Genomic DNA, 16,673 nt, shown 5'->3' on the forward strand with positions numbered 1-16,673 from the left:
TTGATGACAGTAACCCAAAGAGATTTTAATGACGAATACTTGCAGAAATGAGAATAAACATATGTAGTCCACTACTTCAGAGCTTGTTCTGATCATGTTGGGCCAGGCTTCTCAGTGAGGTCTGCTAAACTTCTTGATCAGTACTGGACATTCGTATACTGTCCTTCCGAAGATGTGGAATAGCCAAGGCAGTACTTTGACCCACGCGCTCCTTCAACTCGGTCAAAGCTTGTCGTCCGTCATTTCTAGAAACTGAGCGTAGACATCCCTTGAGCATTCTCCTTTTTGGTTGAATAAGAACTTGTAGTAGCTGCCATCTGCACATATTGCTGAAACAAAAACAAAGTCATGTCAAGCTCTGCTCTTCCAGAGGTACCGTTCTGTTCCTGCAGCTACAGCTTAAACTGACCCGTCAAGCTGACAGAACACACAGCGAGGTGCTCTGGAGGAACCCGAGGTAGGTCAGTCCTCACGCGGCGTCTGCCAGCACCGCACCCAGGCTTGCTTCCTCAATTCCACCCTGGGCGCTGTTGGAACTTACTCCCTTGCAGCGCTGAGCGGCGAAAGCTCCTGTTGCGGCTGACAGGGACATGCAGCGTTCTCCCATGGACGCGTTCCCTCCAGCTCAAAGCCAGTGTAGTGCAAAACCTCGTTCTCCAGACAGAACCTGGGGAAGCCTCCAGTACTTACCTATGACAGCGTTTGGCTCTGTTCCAAAGGCACAAATGCACGGAGAGCCTGAGGGAACCTGAAATTTGGAAAAACTCCATTTGGAACTGAAGTATTTGGGGAGAAAGGTGGCAGAGGCCAAACTGAAAGAGAGAAAAAAAAAAGTGTAACAATTTAGTAAAGTGTTGACTAGAGTTGATTTAGAGCTGCTGGCGTGTTTGAACAAGTCACAGGGTTCACACTAACTGCTATTTTTGATTGGCTTTTTATTTTCTTCTACTAAGTATCAGGGAATATGTACGATTTCTCTTCTAGGGAACGGGGGGGCCCTACAACTACCTTTCTGGCTTTATGTTTTTAAGTGACTGCAAAAACTGCCAAAAGGATTGATTTTTAGTCGCGATTGCTTTATGTGAAGTGTCCACAAAGTATGTTCATGCTACGAGAGAGCCACTAAAAAACCCCCTAACCTTCTGCTGGAATTCTACAGCTCGGCAAAGGACAGCAGAAACTTGGCAGTCGCTATATAGTCCTAAATCTGCAACTTCACTCAAGCACAGCAGATTAATCTTGCCACTTCCAGTAGTGTAGGTATTCGCTACTGCTTGACAAGACCAGTGTTTTAAACTCTAATAAAGAGGTCAAGGCTCCCTCAGCCCCTCTAAAGGCTTCAGAATGGCTCAAACCCTACCTTGACTGCTTATTTCTTTTAGGGTCTTCTGCAGCAAAAATATGTACTGTGCCGTGGTCGCTGGATACGCAGATTAGGGAAGCATCTTGATTGAAGTTAATACTGTAGAGAATACAGAACAGTTGCAGTATTTCTACTGGAACATACCCCCAGCCTCTGGTGTACACAATTCTGTTTCTGTAGTTGCCTAGAGCAGCTGCCAGCCTGGCAGGCACGGTGTTAACAGCTCCTCTCTCCTGGAGGAGCTGGGACTCCTCCAATTCAGCGCTGCTTTGCTGACGGGATGAACAGCCCCTTCAGTGGCGAGTGCACGCACTGGGAACAGGACCTGGTTTATCAGGCCCAGCTGTGCAGCAGACTGCCCTGACCTGGGCCGTTCTGCCACTTCTGCGGGAAGAAGCTGCACGACCTCTGCTCCGAGGAGTAGGTAGGTAGCAGAGAAAACGTGCAACACCCCAGAGTGGTGCTAAGTAGAAGAAGGGAAGTTTCCCCACTCCTGGGAGAGTGCTTCCAGCAGTGGATTAGTGTCAGACTTCCGCCTTGGGCTCTCGCACGCGGAACAGCGCTGTGTTCTAATAAACTTCCACTCGCCCCAGGTGCCCATCCTAGTCTCTCTGGGAAGCGTTGGACTGCATCATTGCATTCTCCATATTTCAGCATGAAGTCAAAGCATCCCCCAGCTACCGTTTACTTGATGCAGAGAACTGGGCCTATCAATATGTACGTTTCTGTCGCAGCCCCTGTAACCTGTGCCGTGCTTCACGCAGCTGCTGGCTCCTGCTCTCTCCTCGCCGGCACCGAGCAGAGAGGAAGACGCACAGGCCCAGTGGAGCCCTGGGACCTCTGAGTGCTGGGAGAGCTCTGCCTTGTGCCTGTGGCAGTGTACCTCTGCTTTGCTTTTTGAAGATGACTTGGGTGCTGTTTACCAGGCTGCCTCGGCACAATACCCACAAGAAGACAAAGCAAAACCAATTAAACATACCAGTATATATTGGCTGCCTGTGATCCTCTTCGTAGTTCCTGGATTAAATGCCCTGATGAAGTATCAAATATTCTTATGAGGGTCCCCTTGAAAAGGAATCGAGCATTGTATTAGGAAAGACAGAAGACTCCTTACATCTGTGAATGCATCCTAAAATTCTGTCTGACCAGTGTGCCCCTACATACACAACTGAGTTTTTCGTCTCAGTAGATTTAAGAGAACTTCTCTTAATGATAATTTTTGGGAGGAATATTGATTTGCTCCCTACACCATCACCACAATGTTACAATGCTTTGGTATACAATCTTCTAACTAAGTTTCATCCATGTTATGTTCTAAAGCACTAGTGCAGCCCTGGCATTAGTTTGCAAACATTAGAGTAGACTTGTGTACAGCCTTCTGTGCCCAGGTTCTGCGAGTGATTTCTTTCTTGCTCCCCATAGTCAGGACTCTGTTTTGATTGCTACTGTGCAATTTTTTTTTTTCCACTTAAGTATAATCAGCCTGTGGCTGGTCTTGCCTTAGAAGTAGTTCAGTTGAAGTAATCTAGAAGAATGAGTTACCTATCACATGCTTGTTATCTGTATTGACCCCAACTGGAGAGATGAGTCGGGTTACAGACAGACTACTGCATTAGAAAACTGTACTTCATTTAGAGTAAACTAAGCTTGACACCAGAGATGCAAAACAAGTCAGTGTATCCTAAATAAAGCGATCAACAATTCAGTAGTACTTTCATCTGATGCAGAGTGGGTATATGTTGTCACCTGCAACTCATGTTACACACCTGGTTAACAAATGGATCTCTCCAGTTGCACACCAGTAAAGGCCAGAGCCCAGCACAGAAAGATTCAGGTAAATGTCAGTTTTGATTTAAGACACGAGCTTGAGACATTTTTGCCTACAGTATGCTCAGTGTGGCAGTTTGCCCATACCCCTATTTCAGTTTGAAAATTCTCTTTGAACTTTTTCTCTACACAAAAAAAGGAATGTCTTACTACAAATTCAGCAGGTTATTCTATTTAGCAATGGAGTTGGCAGTTTTAAGAGCTTTGTTTAGAAGATGTACAGTAATGAAGCTTAGTTAAAAGATACTATGGCTGCATTTTCTTTTTTTAAGCTTTTTGAGCTATAAGCTGTGCAGTAGAAACTATTCTAAACAGAAACTCGTTGGATTAATTTAGCTTGTCCTTGAGAAACTCATTTCTGTTGAGTGGAAGAAGGTAGCGAGTACTCAACTTGCCTCAGGTAGCTGTGTACATCTACCTTACATTCCTTGGGACACTTTGGAACCAATCATCCTTTGGGAGATGAAGCTCGCTAGCAGACTCCACTGAAGGTCCTTGGAGAAGGCAGGTCTATGTCTAGCTTTGCCTTCTTCAGCCCAGCCCAAGGGCATTTGTACTATGCAGTAACTTCATGTTTTTGTCAGTTTATTGTGTTTTTTAGCCCTATGTAACATAACGACTGCACACAATTTGTAAATATTCCAAGAATCATTTTATCATTTACGCTCTGCATGAAAACATCTGCAGCGTGTGTGTGAGTGTCCTGGTTTCGGCTGGGATAGGGTTAAATTTCTTGCTAGTGCTGTGTTTTGGATTTAGTATGAGGAGAACGTTGATAACACACTTATGTTTTTAGTTGTTGCTAAGTACCCTCCTAGTCCAAGGACAGCTCCCATGCCTACTGACGACTGAGCTAGGTACACAAGATGGGAGGGAACATACGCAGGACAGCTGGCCCAGCTGGCTAATGGGAGGCAGTGCACCTCCCTCCTGGTCTGCAGCAGGAGGTAAGCCAGAGCAAAACCAAGTCCTCCAGTACAACAGACTATTTGCAACTATTTCTTTAGCCAGTGGTTTTAAAGTGAATTTAAGCAGAAACTAATAAAGGTGAAAGAATGCAAAAAAGCTTTCCCCCCTCCCCCTTTATTTTAAAAATTAATAGTATTTATTGAAGAACACATGAAATGTGAACTGCTTGGCCCAGATCTCGTTCAAACGTCACTGAGAGTCACTGCTACATTCTGCTAAAACATAAAGGCTACCTCAGGACTGCATTGGGATTGCTGTTTGAATATCCTAAAGGAGCAGTAAAGATAAAGACAAACGGAGAACGTATATTTCAATGACAAGTTTTCCAGTTAGTTATTTCTATGTCTTTCCTACAAAAGGATGCGACTTCCTATTCTAGACAGAGTTATTACGCTAGAACGCATAGTAAATCAGAGGTAGGAGGATATTACTCTTACTTTTTCTGATGCTGTTGCGATTCTTGTTCCCTGCAGGTTTAACGCTATACAGCTCAAGACTCCTTCATGAGCCGGTATGTCGACAGGAGGCTTTTCTGTATTAGCGAGATCCACTATCTGCACATGCCCAGTATGTGTTCCAGGAAATGCAAGAAGAGAATTATTACTATTTGGACAAAGGACACACAGACCTAAAAGACAAAAAAAAAAAAAGAAAAGAAAAGAAAAAAGAAAGGAGAATAACTGTGTAGTTCCCATAACCTGATAAAGTTTTCAAACATAAGTTTCTAAAATACCGGTAATTTCAGAATAAACAAACATACATGTAGTAAATCAGAATTTCATTTTAATGGCTATTGTGGTATCCCAAAACATGATCTGTCCACAAGTGCAGAGCATAGAGAAGTAGGCGAGTAGCATAATTTTAACTTGCTCTCATCACTTTATTTCAAAGTAAGCTAGTTGTGGTTATCCAAAATCTGGATGTTTTCAGAGATCAGCTCCATCAGTCTGTTACAGCAAAGCTATTTAAAAAAAAATTAAAAAGTCTCCTTAGAAGCTCGAAAAGGGTAAGAATTTATAATAGGTGATATTTTAGTTTCTCCTCTGTCAGTAAAACTGGTTATTATTAATTCACATTTGAACTTGGTTCTTATGGTACTTGCACTTTTTTTTCTTCATAACTTTTTGCAGACCATTTAAGGTAAATCACATCTCTCCCAGGCTTTCTGCTGATACCAAGTAAATTCCTGCAAACTCAGTCCACAGCTAGCAGAGCAATGGGTGGGTACCACAAGGAACTCTACTGCATCTACTGCATCTTCCAGCATATGCCCACCAGCCTGTAAGTCAGCATGCCGAATCTGCATTTATGCTGTGCTGCCCTGAGCACAGCCAGCAATTCCGTGTTTGCTTCTAGCAGGTTTGAAAAACCTCTGAGGATGGGGACTCCAAGCCTAAGTAACCTCCTGGTGGAGAAAACACCTTCCTGACCTCCAGGCTGATCCTCCCAAGATATCAAGCATAGCCATACCCCTTGTTTTGCTGCCTGGCACTATCAAGATGAGTTTGGCTCCACCATTTCTGCAACTGTCCTTCAGGTAGCTGTAAGCCACCAGCTGCAGATAGCCCTTCACAGTCTTCTTTTTGCATGAGTAAACAAGCCCAACTCTTCAACCTCGCCGTGCAGGCCATGTGCTTTGGGCCCCTGGCCATCTTCATAGCAGGGCACAGTTGTGCCCGGAGGCAGATATTCACACAGTTGCCATTATACCCTTCCAGCTTTAGACCTTCACGTACACAGCTAGACTTAAGTGTGCAGCTGATGTGGGAGTACGCTCGCTGTTCCCTCTCAAGGCTCTTCTTCTAGACAGGACCTCCCTTTTTCAATAAAACCTACTGCAACAAAACCGTTTCCTTAGGTCAAACCCAAGCCCTATCCCTCCCGCGCCTACCTGGAGCCTAGAGCTGGCATCACTGCACCAGACAGTACTTAGCCTGTGGCACTAATACTCAGCTTGGTTCAGGATACCTTCTGCTCGTTTCAACAAAAGACAAAGCCGTACCTTGCTATTTAAAGAGAACAATAGCAGTTTGCTAATTAGGCTCTTTCTGATGCTGTAGAGAATAGTTTGCTAGACAGTTCTAGCTCTATTAGAAAAGAGGAATGATGCACTTTAATAGAGTTTGTGTTTATAATTAAGCTTTCAGCACAAAATACATCAAGTTTACAGGTTCTTTGCAAAAGAAAGCATATAGCTCTTATAGAAATCAAATCTATAGGCATAGCTTTTCTGTGCCAAGTATTAATAAATTTTAGTAACCATTTTATAAACACAAAAGCATCTCCAAAGGGCATGACTATCATACAGTAAGTAAACTCTTTAATGACTTACTAAATGAAACTGATTCAGGCAGCTAAAATACACAGCATGTCAAGAACAGAATAAACTTGCTTCCATTCCCCAACCCATACACACAACTAACCTTTAGGGTTGTAGCAGGTTTCAAAGACGTGCAACTGGTGGGGATTGTGTGTGAATGTGAAAACTTTAATCATCGAGTCCAAGACTACCACAATTCTGAAACAGACAAGAAGTGCCTATGACTTGGGGCGGGTAACACAGGGACATAGATACTAATTCAGATTTGCAAAGGCTTTCAACTGATTTAATAGCTATATTCTTTCCCACCCCCCCAACAGACTTACAGCCTTGCAAAAAAACATGCAACTAAGAGCCTGCAAAGCTTTATCCAAAGCTGTGACAGCAGAACCCCTCTGCCCACACATACACAGACTCCAGCTGCTAATAGATGCTCTTGCTCTAGAGATCTGCTTGAATTCCCTTCACACTCCTCCATACTTAGCAGTAGCCACATGAGAACATTTCCCTCCATGAGGGGGCCAGAAAGTCTTACAGGCTTTTCACCAGGGTTTCAGATACCAGTATACTTGAGCTGTGATCTGTTAACACCCATTGCTTGCCCCCAAAAGCCTGTTTTACCTTTAATTGCTGGTTGTGTTTATCTAGGTGTTAAAGCAGGGTCGTCTTCTTTCTACAAACAGCTGGAGATGAATAAGAACAGCGTACAAAGCCAAGCTGCGCATTTGGAATATGTTTTTTGTACCTACCTATCTCTTCGCAGCTTAACTGCTTTGACTTCTGTAGAAAACTCTATCTCAATGACGGTCTTCTTCTTCAGGTCATCCCAGATCATTACTAGAACAGTGCAGAGATTGCATTAGATCATCAAGGCATATCCGAAGATCCACATCGTCTCTATTATAACAACTTCTATTTTCTGAGAAGACTAATCAAGAGCAGCATCCAATAGCTAAGCAATTACAGACTGGCATCCTGCTAACCAGAAGGTATTTAGCTATGACTAACCCGCTCTTTCATGCTATGACTCGCACAGGCAGGAGCTGGTAAACTCTAACCACAAAAACTGACAATAAAAATACATTTTTCTAAAGACAATCAGCTTTTCTGTGTTGCTCTGAGGGTTGTCAAAGAAATAAGGCAGCAGTCAAAAAAAGTAGCGTATTTTACTACAAAGCTTGCCAACCAGGGACCTTTTCCCCCTCAGGTTGCTGAGCCATAGAGTCTCATTGCAAAGTGAACTGCGAGAAGTACAGACTTGTCACCAGGTCTCGGAGACTGGTCATTGCAAGTAACTGCCTGTTAACACCGCAACAGCAGTGACGCAAGTTATTTCACCGCATTTACTTAAACCTGCTGCAACATCCCCTCTATCCAACCTTCAGAATAGCAGACCCCAGCTCAAGGCATTTGGTTTGGGAGTTCTTTGGGCAGTTTCACACAGATAGCAAGGCAAACAAAGATCTATTCCTCGAGACTCACCTTTGTTAGGTGGGTACTTTGGCTTTTTCCCTCCACCTACTAGTGCTAAATAGTTGCAACGAAACAACATTTCGACATGGCCAACACCACCTTCTAGAAACTCTGAAAGACAAACATTTTTATTTAAAAGTGTCAGAACCTGTTAAAATGCCATCTATTTTTTTACCACTGTTACAAGAAAAGCTCGTGTTATCTAGCACTTCTGTCAGGCACCTGAGAAGAATAGTATCTTCCTACCCTGGCTGACCTTAAAAAACAGAGAATCCTCTAAGAAAGGGGGTGAAAGACAAGAAATCCTGACGAAAAGGGTGGGGTTTTTTGTGCTTGTTTAAGATCAGGATTCTCAGCAAAGTTGCCTTATTTTTCATAGCAATGAAGATCACCACTGTTGTGGTCACAGGCCTCATTTTCATATATAGAAAAAACACAGCCAGGTTTTAAAGTTATATTAAAACATGCTGCATGACAGGAGATCAAGCAATATCATCATGACAGCTTGATCATTTCTATTACAGAGTGGGTTTGTAAATATGTTTAGAAAGACTGTCCCATTAGCTCAGATTAATTCTCCTCACATGCACACATTCCAAGTCTGGTGTTGCTCTATTATGCTAATGCCATGCATTTAGAAAAATACCAGTGGTATTCATTAGTCACGAACCTTTTTATTTGCAAGGGGCTTCTTCTTTATAGACTTGGTGGATTTGAGGAAAGAACTCTCTTCTCTGGAGCATACCCATAGCTGCTAGAATAGATAAGCAGCACAGTCCAGCTCCAGCAAGCCTGCACTCAGTGATGCAGAAAACATAGCGACAGCAAGGTACATCAGCTGGTGCAGACAGTTTCTCATTTTATAGTGCAAAGAAAAGATTTTTTTTCTTTTTAAGAATCTCAACTGGAGTAGAGTAAAATGCCACGCTTATGGTGCAAGAGAAGAAAAAATATCAACCAGGGGATTTTATAATAAAAGAATTTTTCAATTTGTTGACATTTGAGTGGGGGCTTAGCTTTGTTTACATAGCTTAGAGGGATGCTTGGCATTTCACTGGGGAGAGGGAAGTGAACTGTCAGGAGGAGAGGCCATAACTGTGGCCTTCAAGGTAATGAGCAGAGTTAAAAACAAACTTCTACTTTAAAAGACTGTCCAATAACTCCACACTCTGGCAGGTTGCAGCAGGAAAGGTGGACGAAACTAGTAAATCATTTCAAAGCTAGAGGAAAAGTTGAAATTTCACAAGGACTCAAGAGAGACCTACTGTCAGAAATAGGGATGGGAGAAAACAGCAAAAATGTCTGAGGAGCTGGGAGGAAGCACTACAATGGAATGATGTAGACGTACGCATGAAGGATAGGACAAGGGAGATTCAGTTAGACATTAAGAAGCACTGCAGTACATCTGGATGAGGAATTTATGTTGGGACTTGACCATACAATGCTGAAGGTAGATGTCTGGAAGGATATTCCTACTGGAGCAGTAAAGCCTTGCATTTCATACAAGTCCTTGTGGTTTCTTCAACAACACTTCTGACTGCCAAGTTTCCTTCCTTAACAGTTGTATTTGGACACTACCCCCTTCTGCACCAGATCCTCCTCTTAACTCCATTAAAGCATTTAAAGCATGACAGCACATTTTGTTATGAAGAGGTATTATCACCGCAACAAAAAGTCTTAAAATATTTACGAATGAAAACCCGAGACAATTTAAGAACGTGCAACGTGTTCTGAATCTATGTTAGAAAAGACACTTTAATCATTATCTTTACAATTCTGACAGGTGATGCTTGGATGGGGAACTTCATGGAACTCCTGGATATAAGAGGGACAAGCCAGGGTATAACAGTTAAGACTTGGTTTCATACTGGGTTACAGAAATCAATCAAATAGACAAGCTCCATCTGGGACTATCTCAGGTAGGCTTAAACATACATGAAAGACGAACAAGATTTCTCTGTGCACCTATGCAGCCAGTACAGTCTGACTTCTCGGATCCACAGGGGAAAGGCAATCTGACTCATAAGAAACATTTCACTATAGGAGTCCTGGAAGTATGGAAGAGCTACTGGCAGAGAGAGTTTTGACAAGGCAATCAACAGGACTTCAACCTGAATTCTGACCCTTTTAGCCCACTATCACAGATGATAGTCCCAAGACATGTTGCTTACGGAAGACTTTAGTATTAAGAACAGAAAACAGTTTGTCAGCTTTGGCCACGTGAACAGTGACTGAAATCTCTTACAGCACTAGAAAGTGAAAGCATGCCTGGTTTCATAGAAATTGCTCTTTTAAACACATTTTTCCTCTTATTAAATCCCTTCTATCATCACAGGCTGGAAGTGCTGTGAAACCTGTTTAGCATGGCAGCTTTATTCCTATATTTAGGGTTGGAATCACATGGGTAGGTTTCATTTTCCCTTATTTTGACTCAGTTATGTTTGTTTTCTGATAAAAAGCCCCACTACCTGTTAATATAGTTCATCTAGTCATTTCTGTTAAGACATGATACTAGGTTTGCCGCCTTAAGATCCTCTCAAATTTCTTAAGCATACAGAGAATATAAAATTTAGAGTATTAGAGGTCTGAGCTCACAGTGCTCTTGCAAGCAATACTCCAAGCAAGTATGAGAAATGTTACGTTCACATCTCCAGTAAAAAGGCAGTAGTTTTATTGCTGTACTAGATCATCCAGATTACTGCACGAGAGCAGAACAACTTCTCTCGATGGTACATAATAACGCTGCAGCACGCAACTCTTCTCCCACTTGTGAATAACCAGGCAACTTATCTCCTATTCAGGACTACAAACATTAGCAACAGCTAACACAGTTCAGCCTCTGCAAGAAGGTGAGACACATTCATCATCAGCCAGCTTTATGAAAATTAATAGCATATAAACATCTGACCAGGCAGTGGCATAAGTGAGAGTCCCTTTGGGACCAGCACGGACTTCCTTTCTTGAGGCTTTATTCAAAGCCTTCCAGTGATGGAACAGTGAAAGCTAAGCAAGAATCTTACAGGAAAAAAAAGGAGGCGGCTGAGCTTCCAACACAGAACTAGCATGGTATAATAAGTAAGCATTTTACCTTGTTTCTCTTTTTCTTTGAGTGGATCTGCATTATAAACTCGGAATCCATTTTCCATTCCACATGCAAAGCATCCTGTAGTAAAAAGCACATATATATACACATATATAGTAATTGTGAGATACACTCAAGAACTAAGCGAGAGCCAGAGGGTTAAGAGAGCATTACTTGATAACTGCATTGTTAAATTCAAGCTGAAGACCACTTGCAGGCTTTGTTAGTGTTTGCAAGTGAAAACCATTTAGAGGAGTTGTCCTCCATTGAAAGTGGAACGTTCTCAGTATTCTTTTTAGACAGGTAAGAAAACAATGGAAGGAAAGGAATGCAATTCCCAACCCATCTGTATCCTATGCAATACAGAGGGAAGGAAACCTGCATTTTAACTTGTATGGTCCAACAGTCGTTATGAAGCAAAACCCCTCCTTTCTTATTAGATCCAAATTTACACCCTGATTACGACTGTATGAAGTATGATCCATTGTTCATGTTTGCACAGAAGAGAGCTTCTCAAACAAAGTTTTTAAGAATGCTCTAATGAGAGCCTACTGAGTCGGATGCCAATAATTACATGCCAATAGCTTAAGTCTAAACCAGGGAACGACTAGAAGCCAGATTAAAATACTCTGGAAAAATTATTTTAGTTACATTTACATACAGAATTATGCATGTGCCTTTTTAGTGGAATCCATCAAACTACCAGTATCCTGTCCTGATGTTTTACTCGTTAATGGGTGAATGCAGTTACTAATATAAAGAAATGGCAGTGTGAAGTTAGAAGCAGCTACCGTTGCTAGAGGCAGACTGACAGAAGATTAGTTGCTACACAATTTATATGCACTACACCAAAAATCCAATTAAGATCTTCAAGGTACTGGAACAGAGATATTCAAATTAGTCTGCTTTTATTCTTATGCACTGCAATGACTGCAACGATTTAAACCCCCCAAGTAAAAGTTGAGGATCTATGTCTAAATGCACCCCTTCCCCAAACTCAATACCCAAAAATCACAGGGCGGGTGGGGGAAGGAGGGAAGAAGTCTTCACTCTTAACGCCAGGTCTCCAAAACCATTTGCTCATAGCTGGGTGACCCATTATTTCCTACACACAAGACTGGACTGGTTTGCTGTGGATCAATGGCTCAGAAGCTGGCAAAAGGGCTCAGACTGCAAGAGACTGTTTCAGGTGTTCCTGGAGCTAAAGGTCCACAAACAGCCAGCACTGGTCCTCACAACACAGGCAGCTAACTGTGTTTGTAGTTTGCATGCTATTAGCTTAATATAAGCTCAATTTGAAAAATTGCATATGCTCACTGAAGAGCAAGCAAGCAACATTCAATACATGTCTTCTGCTGCTCATATCTTGATGCAGGTTAAGATGTCAGAAGAAATAATATAATTGGTGACTTTTTTTTTTGTTACAACAGAACAAAATCAATGTTCTCACATAAGAATACAAAAATGTATAATAAACTTGATCTTGACAACAGTATTAGTTTAAAAACACCACAGTTTGGGAAAAATAATGCAGCCAATCTGAGATTCCTTTTTAATACTTCAAGAGTTTCATTCGAAGTAGGACCACTTAAAGAAAAAAAAAAAACCAACAAAAAAACCAACCAAACACAAAACCTCCCAACCAATGAAAACGCAACAGCAACAAGAAAAGGCATCACGCACATCCTCTACTTTACAGACCAGTATCTTACGAGGTGTTTGGCAGCATCCTTAAGGTTCCTATTCACTGAACTTACACATACAAAGGAAAAACTACTACAAGACCCATCTCTGCACCCTTCAGTGTAGAAAGGAAACAAATTAATCCTCTTATTGTACATATAGTCACTAACAGCAGAGTCACAGACCCAATATACCTGACTGTTCTAACAGTAAAACAGTTAGCTAAACAGTGAAGAAAACAAAACACACAAATAACCTGCTCCCCAGCCCAAAAGACTCACAGACACAACTTCACTCTGTCAAAGGTTTTGTAATGAATTAAGTGCAAAAAGTTCTTGTTGACATATGTAAACACACATAAAGAGTGGTTAACAAGAATACAATAATTATAGAAAGATTAGTATACATATTGAAATAGATGCTTTTAAATTAACTACATTCATTTTATCTCTCCCTTCTCAGTGCATCATTCTTTAGTTTGCTCTGTCAGTTGAATACATAAGTGTGCGCTGCGTTGAAATCACGGCACTAATAAGCTGCCACCTTGTGCAGTATACTTTACTGGGATAACTAGAAAGCAAATTACAATGGAAACGTTTCTCTCTACATAAACAATACTATACAGGATGAGAACTAACTGTTTCCGGTGGCTGTAATGTCTACCCATATAATTATTTTTCCAGCGACAGTTTTATAACTCAATATTGTATTTCCAGTGGAGACAAAGGAGAGGGATGCTGAAACTGTTCTCTACTAAAAGAGCACTGTAAAGTTTTACTTGTATTAATACCAGCAGCTTACAACAAACCCAAACGGAGCATTCCTAATGCAATAAAATGCAGACATTACATTTCCTGTAGCACCACTACAGCTCTTCTGCAGGCCTAACCTCGTGACTAAGACGTGGGCTGCTTTTAATGTCTTGGGAAGATCCTAATTTTTAACTGCAGACAATACACCAGAACTGAGGGAAGGTGAGTAACGGTGATATTCCCCACACAGTCGATCACTACTGATAGAGATATGAAGTTCTCGGTCATGGCAACCTCTGAGCCACACGAGAAAAAAACATACCGGAAGATTACTGCTGCTCATTCAATTCCAGGTTACAGGAACAGCTTTGGAGCCCAGGGTTTCCCATCTGACTGACCCCAGCGTTTACCAGTGCGATCACAAATTCGACAGTTTGGCTACAGCTTGGAAGCTCTTACGTATGAGAGAGGTGGGGAGGGGCTGCCAGAAAAGGGAATTGCTGCAATAATAGGTATGCTTCCTTCCACAGGAAGTTCACTTCTCATTTTAAGAAGGGACAGACATGCTGTTAAGGAGCCACTGACAGAAGACAACTCAGATACTTAACACAAAAAAAAAAAAAAAAAAAATTAATTCAGAGGCTAGGGAAAACTCAATTTCCACAGAATTACTACCCTAGCCCGCAGTTGTGCTTGTTCCTACAGTAAAAGTACTATTTGCCAACAGTCCCAGTGAGGCGACGTGAGTTTTGTTTGTTTTTCTAAAACCAAAGAAAAAGGAAGGGTTAAATTAATGACTATCCTGGAAGATGCTGCAAGCTGAAGGGGGCACGCTGACATAAAGAAGTCTGCAGGCTTTAGGGCCTAAGATCCAGAAATTGCAACAGTGAAGTCTGGGGAAGTGACTATGGCAGGCGCGGTTCCTAGTACATTAGTTTTCCTCGCCACAGCAAATTTGGTCTAAAGCCATAAGAGAGAGCACAGAATCCTACTAACATTTATGGGGTCCTATAGCTAAGCATTTCACTCCACTAAATGAGATCAAATGAATAAGCCAAGCGTTTCAACACCAAAACAAGTCCATGCCCCAGTTTTCAAACTAGCTTTAGACTACAACAGTGACAAAAGAGAAACTTGTCAGCAATTTACACATATACTTTCTGGTATGGTAACTTATTATCATGTTTTGTCTATTCACTTCTGTAAAGCACTTTAATGTCCTTCTGAAAGCATTAGAAAAGTGCTCAAAATCAGGAGTATACCGGCTTGAAATTAAGAACCTAAAGTCAGAGTATTCTGTTTTAAAACAACTGAGAACACCTTGCAATATGGGCCTTCCATTTTTTTTTATTATATTGTTTCTTTATTTTTTTAATGTAAAACCAAAAAGTGGCAAAGGCACCCAATATAAAAATATAGTATGACTCAAAACAGAGTAAGGGAAGCACAGTTCAGAAAAACTGCAGATGCTAGCTTTATGACTTGTCAGTCATGGAAGTTAAGACTTGGAGAGACTTATTAGATCATTCCGCCCATCTTCCCATCATTATGGGATTGGCTAGTCTTAAATTACTAAAAAATTAGGTTATTGTGACAATATATGCAGACACCCACACTACTAAGCTTCAGCACTCAAGTGACTCATATTTCTATTTTTGGTAGAAGCAACAAGGAAGAAGTGAGCTTTTCCTCTTATCTACTCTTCTTTGAGCAGCCAAAGAATTACCTATCCTTTAACACTTTAAAGAGGCCCTAAACTGGCAAAAAGTTAGCATGCTACCTACAGTTCAAAAGTCATCATTCTTAAGCAAGGAGAGCTCCAGGAGCCTGCAAATGAAAGCTAAACATGGTTTTTGTTCAAGTTTTTTGTTGTTATTCAGTTGGCCGGCCAGGCTAGGTAGGCTGGGACTTGAATACTGTTAGGAATAAGCTTCTCAACTTACAGATTCCCAAGACAAATTCCTTAACGACTTTGGATGTGACATTATTCAAAAAAGTGTTTATGTTGCATTTACTGCTACAGAATTTAAGAAAGCCTTTGCCACAAAGAACAAGTTTTACATGCTAAAATGATGTTCTAAAGGCATTTTGCAGTAAAAGAGAAACTTCGCTTCTTACACAGTTCTCTTGATAACCCAGCCCCATCACAGGCCAAGTATCAAATATTACTTTTCATTACAGACCCCTGCAGATTTGAAATGAAGCTCATCCTCACAAATTTCTTTTTCCATCTCTGTTGCAAATGCAAGATGAAGACAAGTGCAAACAGAGTTGCTGAAAAAGAGGGTATTCTATTGTTTTCAAGTCAACAGAATAGCATGAAGAGAGCTACCAAGAAGCTCACTTCATTAACAGCTTGATATACTACTGACAAAATGTCATCAGAGATGTTAGACTAGAATCAACAGAATAATTTGTGTTTACACACGACTTCAACAGCATCAGCAACAGGTATATGGACTACAGCCTACAATGACAGAAGTTGCAAGACTGTCTTAGGCAAGAGTATTATTTGTTAAGACAAAAGGATGTTACAAAATGATGACCTTCCATTCCTTATTCCACAAAAATGACACGTACTCATAAGACTGGTGCTATTTTTATACTGCAAAAAGCAAGACGAGGCGTATGCACCCCCTTTCTGGAAAAGGCCTTCCCCTTTCTAACAAAGAAAAAAAATAAACCAAGCATACAGTTCTGAAGCTTTTCAGTGGTCCATCTATCTGTACTTGTCTGCCAATATAATTAGTAGTTTTAACCACCATTTTTAAAATACAAATCAGGCAAAAAAAAAAAGAAGTTACACCACTAATTTTGAAGATAAAGTACTTACACCGAGAAAGTGACATTTTGTGAGTTACCTTTTCAGTAACACAGTTTCAGAAGTACATCCCTTTAAGTACAGGATGCTTAAGGCAGACTTATACAACTACAGGAGGGAGGCTAGCCAATTTTAAGCAGCTGAACTTGCACTAAGTACCAAACCACCATCTGAGAGGCAGATGTATTTGAAGACGCACATTAAACACGACTGTTCCTTCTCTCCCCCCCACTCCACCCACCCAACTCTCTCCGAAGTGGTCGGGTACACACACGAGCACACCAGAGCTAAAACAGCAGAACGGTTAGATCATCCCTCCGCAAACACAGCCTTCCCGGCTTTTTACAGCAGGGGCTACGTCTGCCACAGCACCTACAGCGACC

At 41.4% G+C, this 16,673-nt stretch overlaps 1 protein-coding gene across 1 annotated transcript; it reads right to left on the reverse strand.

Moving 5' to 3' along the window:
- Nucleotides 1-615: 615 nt before the first annotated feature.
- Nucleotides 616-11,115, reverse strand: WDR45B (WD repeat domain 45B). The gene is made up of 8 exons (XM_009578429.1): nucleotides 11,041-11,115; nucleotides 7,962-8,063; nucleotides 7,229-7,316; nucleotides 6,583-6,677; nucleotides 4,597-4,787; nucleotides 2,343-2,428; nucleotides 1,361-1,462; nucleotides 616-812 (listed from the first exon to the last, which is right to left on the reverse strand). Exons 1-8 carry the CDS (start codon nucleotides 11,096-11,098, stop codon nucleotides 626-628), a joined length of 909 nt encoding a protein of 302 aa, XP_009576724.1. The 5' UTR covers nucleotides 11,099-11,115; the 3' UTR covers nucleotides 616-625.
- Between the last annotated feature and the right edge of the window lie 5,558 nt (nucleotides 11,116-16,673).

Source organism: Fulmarus glacialis, unplaced genomic scaffold (assembly GCF_000690835.1).
Source record: "Fulmarus glacialis isolate BGI_N327 unplaced genomic scaffold, ASM69083v1 scaffold25625, whole genome shotgun sequence".
Lineage (NCBI taxonomy): Eukaryota > Metazoa > Chordata > Aves > Procellariiformes > Procellariidae > Fulmarus > Fulmarus glacialis.

What these genes read in the sequence shown, in the direction of transcription:
- WDR45B (XM_009578429.1), bottom strand. Translation starts at nt 11,098, where the DNA reads ATGGAAAATGGATTCCGAGTTTATAATGCAGATCCACTCAAAGAAAAA. An exon ending in GTTAAGCTGCGAAGAGATAG is followed by an intron (nt 6,678 to 7,228) that starts GTAGGTACAAAA and finishes TGTCTGTTTCAG; the next exon opens with AATTGTGGTAGTCTTGGACT. An exon ending in AAAAGAAATAAGCAGTCAAG is followed by an intron (nt 813 to 1,360) that starts GTAGGGTTTGAG and finishes TCTCTCTTTCAG; the next exon opens with TTTGGCCTCTGCCACCTTTC.